This window comes from Kwoniella dejecticola, chromosome 2, assembly GCF_000512565.2.
Source record: "Kwoniella dejecticola CBS 10117 chromosome 2, complete sequence".
Classification (NCBI taxonomy): domain Eukaryota; kingdom Fungi; phylum Basidiomycota; class Tremellomycetes; order Tremellales; family Cryptococcaceae; genus Kwoniella; species Kwoniella dejecticola.
In genome coordinates this window covers 273,137-287,554 of record NC_089302.1, presented here as the reverse complement: position 1 = coordinate 287,554, position 14,418 = coordinate 273,137, and the positions used below count along the sequence as shown (strand labels likewise).

General features: G+C 48.0%; 7 protein-coding genes across 7 annotated transcripts; 4 read left to right on the top strand and 3 right to left on the bottom strand.

Moving 5' to 3' along the window:
* Positions 1-539: 539 nt before the first annotated feature.
* On the bottom strand, positions 540-1,618 carry I303_101562 (uncharacterized protein; the record flags this gene model as incomplete). Its single annotated transcript, XM_018405648.1, has 6 exons — positions 540-776; positions 844-975; positions 1,055-1,166; positions 1,230-1,309; positions 1,416-1,508; positions 1,595-1,618. The coding sequence occupies 6 exons, from the start codon at positions 1,616-1,618 to the stop codon at positions 540-542; spliced, it is 678 nt and encodes a 225-aa protein (XP_018265929.1).
* Positions 1,619-3,905: 2,287 nt separating this feature from the next.
* On the top strand, positions 3,906-5,156 carry I303_101561 (40S ribosomal protein uS5; the record flags this gene model as incomplete). The annotated part of the gene is made up of 4 exons (XM_018405649.1): positions 3,906-4,024; positions 4,314-4,726; positions 4,818-4,892; positions 4,975-5,156. The coding sequence occupies 4 exons, from the start codon at positions 3,906-3,908 to the stop codon at positions 5,154-5,156; spliced, it is 789 nt and encodes a 262-aa protein (XP_018265930.1).
* Positions 5,157-5,801: 645 nt separating this feature from the next.
* I303_101560 (uncharacterized protein) lies at positions 5,802-8,021 on the top strand (the record flags this gene model as incomplete). The annotated part of the gene is made up of 5 exons (XM_018405650.1): positions 5,802-6,629; positions 6,718-7,070; positions 7,177-7,417; positions 7,478-7,687; positions 7,758-8,021. 5 exons carry the CDS (start codon positions 5,802-5,804, stop codon positions 8,019-8,021), a joined length of 1,896 nt encoding a protein of 631 aa, XP_018265931.1.
* Positions 8,022-8,161: 140 nt separating this feature from the next.
* I303_101559 (uncharacterized protein) lies at positions 8,162-9,286 on the bottom strand (the record flags this gene model as incomplete). The annotated part of the gene is made up of 1 exon (XM_018405651.1): positions 8,162-9,286. The coding sequence occupies one exon, from the start codon at positions 9,284-9,286 to the stop codon at positions 8,162-8,164; it is 1,125 nt and encodes a 374-aa protein (XP_018265932.1).
* Positions 9,287-9,980: 694 nt separating this feature from the next.
* I303_101558 (uncharacterized protein) lies at positions 9,981-10,940 on the bottom strand (the record flags this gene model as incomplete). Its single annotated transcript, XM_018405652.1, has 1 exon — positions 9,981-10,940. One exon carries the CDS (start codon positions 10,938-10,940, stop codon positions 9,981-9,983), a length of 960 nt encoding a protein of 319 aa, XP_018265933.1.
* A 1,461-nt stretch (positions 10,941-12,401) lies between these two features.
* On the top strand, positions 12,402-13,007 carry I303_101557 (uncharacterized protein; the record flags this gene model as incomplete). Its single annotated transcript, XM_018405653.1, has 1 exon — positions 12,402-13,007. The coding sequence occupies one exon, from the start codon at positions 12,402-12,404 to the stop codon at positions 13,005-13,007; it is 606 nt and encodes a 201-aa protein (XP_018265934.1).
* Positions 13,008-13,564: 557 nt separating this feature from the next.
* I303_101556 (uncharacterized protein) lies at positions 13,565-14,311 on the top strand (the record flags this gene model as incomplete). Its single annotated transcript, XM_018405654.1, has 1 exon — positions 13,565-14,311. One exon carries the CDS (start codon positions 13,565-13,567, stop codon positions 14,309-14,311), a length of 747 nt encoding a protein of 248 aa, XP_018265935.1.
* Between the last annotated feature and the right edge of the window lie 107 nt (positions 14,312-14,418).

Sequence of the window (14,418 nt, the reverse complement as noted above, 5' to 3'; positions counted from 1 at the left end):
AGATGCATAAGATTCCATGACCATGACAGGGAAAAAAAACAGATGAATGCTATTTACAATATACGATAACGAGTGCTGACAGAGACAGAAGGCGAATATACTTTGTACACAACTGGTACTATTTTGGGGACCGAGCTTGCGTGATCACAGCTTACAATGTGGTTTTTTGGGAGTCTGAGCTTGACATGGTGTTACTTGGATGACATTGCGATGTGGTCATTTTGGCATTTTGGCGTTTGGGACGTGAGGCGTGAGGGTTTTTCGTGTATCGTAGATGTTCCGTTGCTTTTGAGTACAGATTTTACTGGAATTGGTTGTTTCGACGAAATCATCGAGGTATTATAATGTTTATTATCCGGGCGGTGTGTTTGGGGAATGACGGATCATGCTATTGTCGTTCTCTTCGTGGGTACCCTGCTCTTCATTGTCTTTGAGTCGCATCTCCGCCAAGCCAATTGTTGTAGGAATAATCGACATTGGAAGACAAGCTGCCGATCCAAGTCGATTGCGCTTCGCTTGTCTCCTCATGCGATCAACGTCTACATGACAACGCAGCATCTTCCCTTTTCCTCATCATCGTCCTTCTCAGACCTCCTCCTTCCTCCATACGCCTCTCGTCGATGATCGTGACTTGCGCCGACACCTCCGTGGCCCTGATCGCGCACCGTCACAGCAGCCCTCGTCGCAGCTTCGAATACCGCATCTACTCCTTGCATTAATAATGCCGAAGTTTCGAAATAAGCTCTAGCCCCGATAGCATTTGCCATTCTTTGGCCCTACATGACCCCCATCTCCATCAGCATACAGTGTACAAGTCATATCCTGCCCAAATCGCCTACTCACAGTCGCTCGATCAATGTATCTCTCCGGGGTGAAGGAACCATTCGCAATTGCTTTGTCCCTCAAATCCGTTTTACATGCTACGAGAATGACGGGGATTTGTCGGCCGCATATCGAACGCACTTCTTCGATCCACTAGCAATTCAATTTATGATCAGAAGGGATTACTCCTGAGAGAAAAATATATCTGACACCCTCGAAAGAGGATGCTCACCTTCTGCGATACGTTCTCTAGCGAATCTGGCGTGTCCACCGAAAAAGCGATCAGGATAATGTGTGCTTTCGAGTATGATAACGGCCTCAATCGCTCGTATTCTTCTTGACCACTGTTTGGATATATCAGCATACCATACTTGCCCTTGGGTGATGTCTCCAGGGCCGCAACTCACGCTGTATCCCATAGAGCCAATTGTACGGGTTTCCCATCCAGTTCAATCTCCGTCACATAATTATCAAAGACCGTCGGTTCCTGAAGTACAGCGTGAAGTCAGTCGATACTCCAAAATAAAGAGGATTGCATGGCATGCAAATGTAGATTTGAGCTACAGTATACATATTAGAGATGATGCACTCACGTAGCTCTCTGGGAAGTGTCCTACTGCGAATACGTTCAACAGAGAAGTTTTACCCGCCGCTCCATCTCCTACAATCACGAGCTTCCGTCTCATCTGCATGGGCATTAAGCAAACGTTAATCAGCTTCCGTGTTGGACACTTGAGAGCATCAAAGACAACTCTCGAACTGGTGGACTCACAGCTCTCGACGGACTTCCTGACATGATTCTGATGTACCTCCTACGGTTCTGTATCTAGATCCACCTGTTGTACCGTACCTTATCTAGACAAAAGCTTCTTCCTACTGAGATGCGACTACGCAGATATATGGAAAAGAGGTCCTTTCTTGACTTGATAGAGTGTTCTTTCAACGGTCAGTTGTCTGAGTTTGCCTTGACGCTTTGATGTTGTTGAAGCTGATAGATAAAGGAGGAATTCTCGACAAGGGATGATGAATTATCGTTTCGAGATGAATATTGATGAAAGGATTCGACTCGGCCTCGGTAAAACGGCGAATGAAATGGATCAATGCTGGTTGATGATTGACGAATGTCGTATCCGTTGATACGTTGATATTCGCTTAATGTATGAGGTTGTGCTGAGGTGAGGCGATCTTTTCTTGCTTTGATGCTGATTATGATTTCAAGAATGATGGTTTCCTCGTTTTTCAGTCGTCGATCGGAGCCTTGGGGATACGTCTGTGAGTCTGTCCCGAATAACGATTCCGCTTTTGATGCCTTTCTAAACGGATAGCCTGAGAATCGTACAATTTAGCTCACATCAGCTATCCATATCTTCCCATTGTCAAAATATCCTAGAAGACTGTAAGATGAATAGGGGCGATATCTATTAGGGAAGTCAAGCAAAAAAAAGTTCATGTAGAGGGCGTGGTTTAGACGTTTATACGTTTGGACATGTACACATTGCACGTGTACGTGAAAGAGTACAGCTTTTTGGCGATGAAGTCACTGACATGACGATGATTTGAGTTTGACCGGCCCGAAATTTGGAACACCCACATCGTATTTAGGTATTTCGGGGTGAGAGGTAGGAAAGATAAACCGAGAAACATGGATCACAAGGTAAGACAATTTCATAGTGCCGAAAGATCACTCACGAGTAGTCTGGAGCAACGCAGATGAGATGGATTGGATGAATGGATGAATCCTTATCTCCCCTCTAAGCTGACGATTTTATTCTCCGACGAGGTTTGATGATTACAATCAGCCTTTCTCCTCAAATCACACCGCCAAGATGCTAAATTGTCGATTGACTGTCTCACTGGATGGATGATGATGATGATCACGATCCAATTGATAGGTTGATAGGTAGGAAGGTGATTGATGTGTGAATGTGTTGTTGTTATAATTATCGTTCCACCTATCTGAGTCTACGAAGTCCTCTTTGCACTCTACTGCTCTACACTTATATAACCGATATGCAGACGAACAAGCCTGATTGCCGTAAATCTCTTGTTCGTGGGAAAGGGAAGAACAAAAGTCGACTGTACTCTAAGATTTACCTCGAGGTAATTTCTTCCCGCTTTTCGAGATCCCGGTATTTGAACCTTGTCTTTTCTTTGGGTATAAGGTATGAGGAATTATGAGTTTAAGTATGATTTGGTCGGTGATGGCGTCAGATAAAGCCGTAGATCCGATCTCGGGTTTGCTACGAGTAAAGACTATCGATTAGATACGAGGTGTTTTAACTATGAATTGGCTCAAGGCAGATGGATGGTAGTGAGCGTGAAGATCTATCAGAGATAAGCGACTGCAAAGTAAAGTCTTGCACAAAGGTAAAAATCATTCTCGATATGTGAAGAGCTGTTGAATATCGATGACGTCCCTCAGCCTCTCGGAGAGCACACGCGCAACGTTCCTTCCTCCAGCAAAGTCAGTCGCTCGTCACGCCCTTTCAGAGACCCTAAGTGTGAATCAAGAACCCCAAGGTAACTTGGTTTTCGGAAATGCGTCCAAGCCGACGGGAGAATTGACTAACCTGCCAAGCACAGATTATTATCGACTGCATTTAAGCAACACGGCATAGGGCTGAGGACATAGGGCGCAGGGCCTTTGAAGCTTTATCCTGAGATGGAAAGATGGGAACCCGCAATACAACCGCCGCAGTCACCGAGGAAAGCAGGATCTTATGCATCCTACAGGGGTATCTGCAGCAGCTGTGCCTTATCAGCTCAAACCGTTCTGGCGGACATCACCGTGTCAGCCCCAAATAGGGTGTTAAAGCCGATGAGCAGCATGACTACGTCGGTGTTAAGTTGAAAGCGCAAGAGATAACGCCGCAAATTACCGAGAATGCTCATGGTGGAATTTCATTTTCAGTCGATTTGGGTGAATGGAATACTTGTATGGTGCATGGCCACAACCAAACCCTGATTGAGGAATCCCAGGCAGAGAGGAGAGGATAGCGAGTTGAGAAAACCTTTAATCGTTCAAGATATTTGAAGGTTTATTCCTCATCCATCAAAAAAACAACAAAACCTCAACCGACAAAATGGCTGAAGCTCAAGCTCAAGGACAACGAGGTGGATTCGGAAGAGGACGAGGAGGTGCTGGTGGACGAGGACGAAGAGGTCCTCGACGAGGTGGAAAGAAGGAGGAGGAGAAGGAATGGTGAGTCGGGTCACAGTCTTTTGGGCAAGGTTAAGGGCGAAGATCGAGTCGACCTGAAGAGAGGCGTAGAGTCATGGGGGCATGGGCGCATCGTAGGGAGCGGACGTTGGTAGGAATGTACTGCCTAATGAGCAGCATCATGTCGTTAGACTGTTGAATCGGATGGAAGAGGATAGCGACTATTAGACGAGGATAATCTCAGAGCATAGATTTCAGACGGAGGACCATATAGATCCGGATGAACCGGATCAAAGAACAATGTACTGATCAGTTTCCGTCATGCCCACAGGGTCCCCGTCACCAAGCTCGGTCGACTCGTCAAGGACGGCAAGATCAAGTCCCTCGAAGAGATCTACCTCTTCTCTCTCCCCGTCAAGGAATACCAAATCGTCGACTTGTTCCTCCCTGCCTTGAAGGACGAAGTCATGTCTATCAAGCCCGTCCAAAAGCAGACCTCTGCCGGTCAACGAACCCGATTCAAGGCTTTCGTTGCCGTCGGTGACTTCGACGGACACGTTGGTCTCGGTGTCAAGTGCGCCAAGGAAGTCGCTACCGCTATCCGAGGAGCCATCATCACCGCCAAGCTCTCCATCCAACCCGTCAGAAGAGGATACTGGGGTTCGCACATCGCTGAACCTCATACCGTCCCTTGCAAGGTCTCTGGTAAAGCTGGTTCCGTCATGTGTCGATTGATCCCTGCTCGTGAGTTGTCTTTTCCTCTCATCCTCTTGTCAGCTCAAATACCATGAAAGCTACGATTGAGGTTCAACGCTGATGTGTGGTATCTTCGCAGCCCGAGGAACCGGTATCGTCGCTGCCCCTGCTTCCAAGCGAATGTTGCAAATGGCCGGTATCCAAGATTGTTACAGTGGGTTTTATTCGTCCCTTTCGTCCTACCAAAGAAATCTTTGCGTGGGCTTAGCTGACTTCATCGTATTTGTGCATCTCAGCCCAATCTAAGGGATCTACTGCCACCCAAGGAAACTTCTTGAAGGCTACCATGGCTGCCCTCTCGAAGACTTACCAATTCCAATCCCCAGACCTGTGGACCATCGTCCCTGTCGGCCAATCTCCTTTGGACGAGTACTCTGGTCACCTCGCCCTCGCCGCCAAGAAGGCTGCCGCTTACTAAATTTAGTAACCAGTGGTTTAGAAAGGCTGAAGAGATGGAGTTCGGTTTTGTACGGTTTATTTACACTTGAGATGAAATATGCTCTTTAACACCATCACGAAGCGGAGTTGGTGTTTGCTTTTTGTCCCGAGGTGTCTGGATCACGCATCCCTGATGAGCACTGAGAGGAGGACAATGATCATTGGAGTCGACTTGACTATTTTGCGAATTCCCGTTGGGGATGCTCAGACGATCCTTAATGGCACGCTCTCATAGGTCTGTATCATATTGAAGAAGCGATAGCAGTATGCCAGCCAGCGTCTGTTTGTTCATCACATTCATGGCCCAAGCTCGCTTTTGATGTGTACCGTGTGATGATCGCATTGCACACCTCCTTTTGGGTCGAGTTATCAATCTTTTTTGGTTTTGGTTTTTTTCGGATCCGACCGAGATGAGAAGATGAGATGTGACGCACACACAAAATATCGAAGCATTTTGACTTATACCATACCAATTCTCAGCTTTTGCTCGATTGTAATCAATAGTTTCACTCAACTATCATACTTTGCCTCCTCAGTCTCTGAGGGAAGGTAGCAGGCGCTTGTCATATCTGCTGCGATCACCGTCCCTTGTAGGCATTCTTTCACCGAGACTGAAGCCGAAATAATGGCTATCAATATCCCGACTAGCCTACCACCTCCTTCTCTCTATCCCAAAATACTCCCTCATTTGATCCGCCAACTCGAGGATGTTCAACCTTCGCCTACCACTTTGCCTCTCTTACGAACCACTCTGCACATCTTGGCATCGATACAGCTGGCACTGTCACCAACACCAACAGCAGGGAGTGCAGATGTAGTAAATCCGCAATCTACAATACCTCTTCAACGTCTTTTGGACTTCTCGTCAGCCCAACCGAAATTACTTAAAGTTGTAACCTTGCTGGACGGTATAATAGCCTACCCACTTCACTTGACTACACTCAACGATATCCTCTCGAACGCCTTTGGGGCCAATGCAGACTTGATCGAAATATTCAGGATAGATATCATACCCTCCTTGATCAATCGACTGAACGAAGGAGATGGATCGAACATCGCTAAAGCAACGAAAATCCTCTTGAGCGTAATCAGAGCTCATGATGAACTGCTGGCTTTGGCCTTGGAAGATTCGGAGAACCTCTTGAAATCGCTTTCGAAAGCTTACAAAATGATCCAAGCATATACGCCCGAAAACATTCGAGTCAAGGTGAAGTCGGACATCTTGATGATCTGTAAAGAGCTGCTGGATAGTGTGCCTGTAGGACATGAGACGGTGGAAGAGGCTATGGTCAAGTTCATGGGCAACCCCTCGGATGGGAAGAGCGGTCTATTGGAGAGTGGGAATTCGTTAAGAGATGATTGGGAAGCTCTATTTGAACGGGACGAGGATCTGAGTGACAAAGTGAAGAATGCGTTGCAACAGCAGAGAGACGAAGAGGCTATCAGAGATCCTGTAGGTTATTCTATGGCATAGTAATCTTGACGCACAGGATATATATATATATATATACACGTGAGCTGATCTGGACCGGTTAATCTAGCGAGTGAAACACCTCATCCAACTCTTCCCCACCCTCCCACCTCACCTGCTTCTCTCCGCTTTATCCCATCCTATGTTCGCATCTTTACCCGAGGGATCACGAGCCACACCTGCAGAACAAGCTTCTTCGATAGTGGATGTGATCTTCAGTGGTGGAGAAGGTTTACCGGACGATCTCTCGGACTTCAAGATCGCTATTCAAGGTTTATCTCAGGAGGAGCCTTCCTTACCTGCGGCCGAGGCTGAAGTTGTCACAACTCAGTCGAACTCCGCCCGCGCGAAAGCCTCAAGGAGGAATATCTTTGATGACGAGGAGCTCGATATCAGTAAATTACGATTGAAGGAGGACGAGACGTAAGTGCTCCTCATCTTCTCTGTCCGCTCACAGCCCATGAGTGCCTTGTCGGCTTTTGACTTTTGAGCGATGTCACATACTGAAATTGCGTCCAATCTTTCGCAGGACGCTGCCAACCTTGTCAAACGCTATACCAGACACATTGCGAGCGTCGATCATGAGACTGGTAGAGAATCAAGCTGTAGAAGAAGAAGAACGAAGAAGGGCATTGAAGGAAGCGAATCTGCTCGATGATGAGGACGATTACGAAGAAGGCGACGATGGTGTTGTTAGTCGTATCAAGGTTGGTGGCGATACTAGAGGAGATGAGGACGATGATGAGATCAGTGAAGAGGATGGAGTCAAGGTGAGTGACCCCCCAAACAACCCGTATGTGACCATGCTGACCCGAAAAATCTTGGACCAGATCTCAAGGGAAGCCTCGGGCGCGGCAACTCCCTCTGGACCGTCAGACAGACAAAGATTGGATATACTGCGTACAGCATATATCACGAATCAGAAAGTGTTTGAGCGGGATGGCGCGACTAGGCGATCTAATGATAGAAAGAAGTTGAGAGAAGCTACGGGCTGGGATGACGGGCAGATTGAAGGTTGGCGAATTATGCTGGAGAGAGATGTATGTGTACTTCCCGACATGATCAGGCTTCATATCTGCAAGCTGACGATATGAGCAACTGACAATGTAGCCGCACAAAGAAGATATCTTAGCTGCGCATGCTGATAAGATATCCCGCTCAAGAGCTGCTTCCGCACCTCGACAGCGGAATGACGGGCCTACAAGGGGAGGTGGGGGCGGCAATAGAGGAGGGAGAGGTAGAGGCGGAGGAGGATCAGGTGGAAGGGGAGGGGGAGGAGGAGGCAGAGGAGGTAGTAAGTCCAACAGGGGCCATTCAAACGCTGCTAGGACCAGAGGACACGATAAGAAGATGAGCAAGATGGGCGCGGTATGAACTGCCAACTCAAGGCATACTCCAGCGCGAAGCTTAAACATGCTTGCGGACCTGTACCGATCATGCATCGATCATGTTGTAATCAACGTCCCAATACAATCTATTGCGAGGCCTCCTGCATGCCCATCACAGTCACTCAACTACCAAGTAATTCTCCTACTTGAGAAGAGACTAGTCTGATCAGCATTACCGCTCGGAATAAATGCCTCGCAAGATTTCAATTGATCAAGTACCCCTTGATCCACGGCGCACGTCGTCAAGTCGTATATCTGCGCATAACCTTGTATGGGTCCAGAAATATCGCTCCCTCGTATGTGTCTCGAGTTGACCATCTCATTCAGTCTGTTCGCGATCGTAGTCAAGCTTGAACGGACTGTCGAGAGAGTATCTGCAGCGGTGACGTCCTCAGGAAAGGTTGGGAAATTATAAGCGAATCTCATTTTTGGTGAGTCTGGATTAGTGCTTCTGCTTGTGTTGCCGTTTCCAGTAGTGGGTACCCATCTAGAGAAAGCGTTACTGGAAGATCTCCCTCTCCCTCTATTATTCCCACTGGGAACCCCTGGCCCACCGATGAGATCGGTAGAATAACATAAACATCCTTTATAACCCCTCACATTCATTTCCTCTTGAATACGATTCATAGTATCCAACACATCCTGAGAGACGATCAACCCTTGGCAATCACCAGCAATCGTGGCGTATATCGTACTAGCGGCAGTCTCAAGGTAATTCGTGATATCCAATCTGATATCTTCGTCGAAATCCGCATCGAGCAGATCACCAGGTCTAGTTTCTTTTCTGACGAAGTTTCGCCACTTGTTAGTCTTGTCAACAAGACAGTATTGCATGGCTTCGAAGAAGTTGGTCTGCTGCTCGTTCAAATTGTCGTTTCCAATGGCATTTGAGCTTGAATGTGAATTACCCCAATGAGTGACAACTTCCAGGCGCGGAGTATTTCTGGCTCGGATCAAATCCCTGGAAGTGGGGATCTGGGGTGTCATATATAAATAAGTCAACTTGCACGTATCGCTCTCTTGTACAGGGTAAGTCCCCCGCGAGCTCCCGACTGGGAAGGTGACGCCGTTAGCTGTGATGTAGCGTTGGGCGTAGCTTGGTGGAGCTGGGCGGGCATCCTCGTAGGCTTCAAGTAGTCCTTGATTCTGCGATTGAGACGGGTCGTTTTCGTAAGCCGGCAGACGGTCGTCGGCCTCGTAAAGCTCGGTGAGCTGCGATGGGGATGGTACTCTGTATGTATGCGTAGACATGACCTCTCTGATAGATTGGTGTGTCGAAAGAATGCTTCTACCTTTTAAGCTGTTCTATTTGTGATGGTTCTACTGAGTATAGTGCTTCGAGTGCTTTTTGTGTTGCAGTACCACCGATCGTTCAAGGCTGTGAGACGAACCCGAAACTCCAACGATGGCAGCTCTCTTCCAATTGACTGCGAACCGGCGTCCGAATATATAGAGCCCAGCCTGACTAGACGTCGCGCCTCTGTATGTGTAAGAATATGCAGTATTGTAGCATCTGCTTTTCAAGTGTCATAAGCGAATGCGGCGGAGACGAATGAGGCTTCTTGATTGAATCGCCGATGTACAGGAGGCAGGAACTGCAATCTGCTTCTGCGAAGACTCATTGACATCTCCGACAAGTTGTAAGGCGAGGTCAAAAGAGTAAACGCAACACGGGAAGTCCGCCGCAGAAGCAAATTATCGTATTTTCAAGCGTCTCATGTAAGGTCAAGGGGCTCGCGGGGTTTCTAACAACTTATTTTCGCTCAAATCCCTTGTCCTGTCCTGCTGAGGATCAAGCTGCACTTCATCTAGAGCTTATCATATTCAGTCCTCTCGGAGACAGGAGACATATCGGGTCGCTGAAGCACAAGTCGCAATCGACTCAGATGCATTGCCTGCTATGTGGAACGGACATCCATCTTTCATCACTGCAGACAAAACGACACTACGAATCATCTGTTCGAGACTCGGTAAGATTGCGATACGGCTCGCAAGAGATGAGACTATCCAGTACGTGCTGAGATGTCTTAAGAATCGAGATTTTCTTTGAGCGCAACATCTGATCGATCATCCTTCGTTTACACTGACTGTTGTAGCCCTGGAACTCGGTTGAGCTCAGACTAGTGGCGATGCCCGTCATTGCTGATCTGGTCCTTTGCGTGGTTCCTAAGTCGCTCGAAGACTTGATGTATAGTCTAACAGCTGAGTGAGATGGATGAACCGCAACAATAGTGTCCTCGGACGGCGACGGCCTTCCATTGGATGTTGTTGCCAGTGGTCCTGATACGCTGCTGGTCGCCAAGAGGGAGTGTAAGGGTGGAAGAATCGAAAGTGTGGATCTTCGTCTGTCTCTGCTTGATGGGACTGATCGAAAATCGTCGGTCGAATGTATAATACATCCGTCAGTCTTCTCCTCTTCCACCTTAGCAATCATCTGGGTCAGCGCGTCGAAGGTGGTACCGTCTACGGGCTGGCTGAGGCAGGTGTACCCGTAAGTCCTATTGAGGCTATCTGAAACTTCCTGGCAATACGTTGAAAGGGAATCCTTGAGGTCTTGCTTGCTTCTATACGTCTTTCTACCTGTTCTCTCGTCTTCGAGGAAGATCGTAAGCGTCTCCTGTATGGTCTGCTGAGTATGACGTTCGATAGCCTGGGCCCAATCATCGTTGAACGTGCCCCGATGCCAGACCACATCTGCGATGTGCTTCAACGCGCGAGTGGTGTCCCATCGTTCCGTCCTGGAAGGTATCTTGGGCTTGTAATACATCACACTGGGCCTGACAACCTGTCCGCTGGGTACTTGGAGATTCTCGTAACTCAAGTCTGCAGATAGGTCGCCATACGCTGGGGGAGGGACCGATGCCGTTGCATCACCGTTGGATCCATCAGGCTGCCAATGTGACATGGTCCCGGGTTTGAGTATGTCTTGCAGCGTCGTGCAATCTGACAGGGTATGCGAGATACTATGGACTGGGAGGGGAAGTGTTTTCTGTACAGGATGTGGGATATAGGATTCTGAGATTGTCATGAGGTATTGAGACAGTCGGAGGTCTATACAACTCCTGTATTTTTGATACTTTCGGATTTTAGAAAACCCCGCCTACACGATGGATCACGGAAAAATCAACCCGCTCCTTCAGCTGTGGGACGTCGAGTAGAGACTCAAAAGCAGTCTTCGTTGTCTATTGAGATTCGACATTGCATGACTCCGCATGAAGGAACATTTTGAACAGTAATTTCAAAGGCTCCTGTAGACATCGCGGTGAAAGAAGATTTTTCCAAGGATCGGAGTCCGCCTCTTATGTGGCGGAAAGAATTCTCACAAACTCAGTCTAGACTGCACCCCCTCAATACCCTCGAAGCCGGATTGAAGTTCTCCAGTCCCGACTTCAGCTTGAGAATTACTGTATTGTTACGCCAAGTAGATGAAGGGAACTTGATCTTGTCATCAGAAGGCTTACAATCTTTGCTGTCCGACACATGCATTGCGCTAGTATTGCGCTGTCCTCTTAGGTTCATTGGGCTGTTCATCAGCCTGACTTCCACACATTATGCACTGTGTGCGGAGTTTCGAGTCGTCCTCGCGCGCTGATGTCTGCAGCTAAGGTTAGAGCAGCACAAGATTCCTATAAATCAAGCGGGTCATAGTGTCAAGCATAATGTTCAACTTTCCCTGAATGCTCGGCCACAGTAAGTTCCTATATTCGCGCATTCCTCGTTTGCTTCTCAGATGAATCATTTTCACAAAATAGCTCGTGCCTTTCGCATTTAGATCGACTTCTGCCATTGCGAGACTCTCAGTACAGTTTGAGAGCATGCCACACAAGCTCCCAACGAGTGCCGGATGACTGGCTTTTCCAACAAGAGCGCCTCCGATGAGATCATTCCGCACGCTGTGTCTCCACGTCATAGTCCTTCTGGATAGGAGTGGGCAGGAGCTCGTCATGTTTTGTGTTGTGACTCGATGTAGACAAAAGACTTTCGCAATCCTTGTCCCGGGCAGATGTTCATCCTTTCTTTGCTGTAATGTACGTTTAGAGTCGGGAGAAAGGATGCAGAAACACCTCGGTCCTTCGAACGCTTCAGTCCTATGCCCTTTGCTTTTTTCCTTTGACCATCGACTCGATGGCGACCGAGGGTTTCCTACCCCGAACACCCCGGATCCCAAGCTATTTAAGGCTGACGTTAGCCTATTCTCACTTGTTACTTTTTGCATTCGAAGTTTTGAACAGAAATCACAACTTGCACGAAAAGTAACAAGGAACATCAGGTGATTTTCGACTCAGAAAAGAGAACTTTCGTGGCAAGACCATATACTCTGTCAGCCCTTGCAAACGTCTGGAGCTGCGCGAAAGCCATACTCACCATGAACTGCTATGTGCCCCCAGAGAAGCCCAGATTCACAGCCGGACGCTCTATCTATTCTAGCCAGCTGCCCAACAACCACCATACCGATTCGAGCCAAAACGCGTCTGCATTCTGTGACGAGGAATCAGACGGTGAAGAGACTTCGGCATTCTCAAGCAATGTAACTCCACAATCTACAGGTGGCACATTCATCGATTCTGAGAAGCTGCCTTCCTACTTCGAAGAATCTGACCCCGATGCCGAGTATTGGGTGACTGTCAACAGACTTCGGGCGGAACGAAACACTAGCAGCGAGAAGAACGATGGATCTCTGCAAGGCGAAGCTCATGTAAGCTACACGTCGGAAGTTGGAGTTTATAGCCGTTCGGCGTCATCAGACCCTCCCAGCACTTCTCATAAACCTGGTTCGTCTCGCCTGACCCCAGCCCAGACCTTCAGTGCGCATTCGTCTTCCGAGTCATTTGCTCCAGACCGAGTCAACTCCGGCACCTCGGGCTTCGAAGATGGTTCGGACTGGAGAGAAAAGAGGCCTTCAGAAGGCACCGACGTGATCGAATCTGGATTTGTTCAGAATAGACTGGCATTCTGGAAAAATAAGCGATAAATGTGTACGGTACTATATGTATAAGAGAGACTAGCCATTCAGGTATCCACGTAGCACGTTTGAGGTCATGAAAGGGGAATGGTAGATTGCCACTCATATAGTGGTCTTTGCTTCCGGTAAAGATCGTATGGTGACCAGAATTTCTGTTGGAGTTTTCTGTACATACTTGATTCTGAATTGAAACACCGCTAACGTTGATGGATATCCTTTGACAATTGCCCTACGAATCGCTCGATTTCGCGCCAACATCGGACGAAGATGACCGCTTGAACTCGTCCAGGCCATTTCCGCGTGGGCCTGTGAGGGCTAGAGTCATCATAGACACCCATGCGTGCGCATCAAAGGATAGCAATGGAAGGCCAGCCGAAAGTCCAGATTCTCAGACATGATTCCCCATAATACTCTTCTGCTATTGTCACATTTTGCCTTCGATGCGAAACTGTGTATATAGCATTTCGTTGACAAGGTGTTATGCGTCGCCACTTTCAATTTCGCACTTGACTGCATCCCGTAACTCCTGAGAAAGTTGACAGATAATTCGGAGTATCTCTCTGGCAATGTTTTCAGCCATTTCCACTCATCACCAACCTGCTCAACGGGATGCAGTTGCGGCTAGATCGGCAATTGGGCAATCACCTTCTATCGTTATATATTGTCCTGTGCGAGAGCCGAGTTTTATGAAATCCCTCTTCACTGGCAGAAACCCGAACACGCCATCGCGGTATAGGGTCATCTCAGCCGTGCGTGAGGGTAGTTTCCTTACCAAGGACCTGGCACAACACTACTTGACCGCATTCAATCGGTCGGTAATGACGAAAGACAGATTCGCTAGCGGAGACGATTTCAACGAATTTGTTGATGGGCAGCTCGCTAAACTGGATAGCTCTCGAGAATTTCCGACTTGCCACACCGTCCTGACCCGAAGACCCAGTGCTGTACAAGAGCTGCAGAAGCTCAATGATACGCTCGAAGAACTTTCTGAGACAGAATGTCCAACCGGAATCCTTGTGCTGAGTAGGAGAGATTCAACAGATACTTGGCAGTTCCCCACACGAGCAACGTTCGTCAGGAATGCTGTCAGAGGGTCGACTACAGATGATAACGAGACGAAGTTGAACTCGTTTGCCGAAAACTTGAGATTCCCGATGGATCAAGCTACTTGGGAGGCGACGCAAAGGCGATTCAAGCATTGCAAGCCGTATTTCATGAATTCCGAAGACATCAAGGAGCTTGTGGATAAGGGTATCTTGGGTGAAACGGGATACGAGGATAGTCATACGGCACCTTACTCATCATACCCCTAGGCAGTCTGCGCTGATCACGATGTCAATGGTGATGAATATGATTTGCATATCGTCTGTAGACATAAATAAATAGGGCGTCTGAGTCTAAGCCACATGACACATGACTT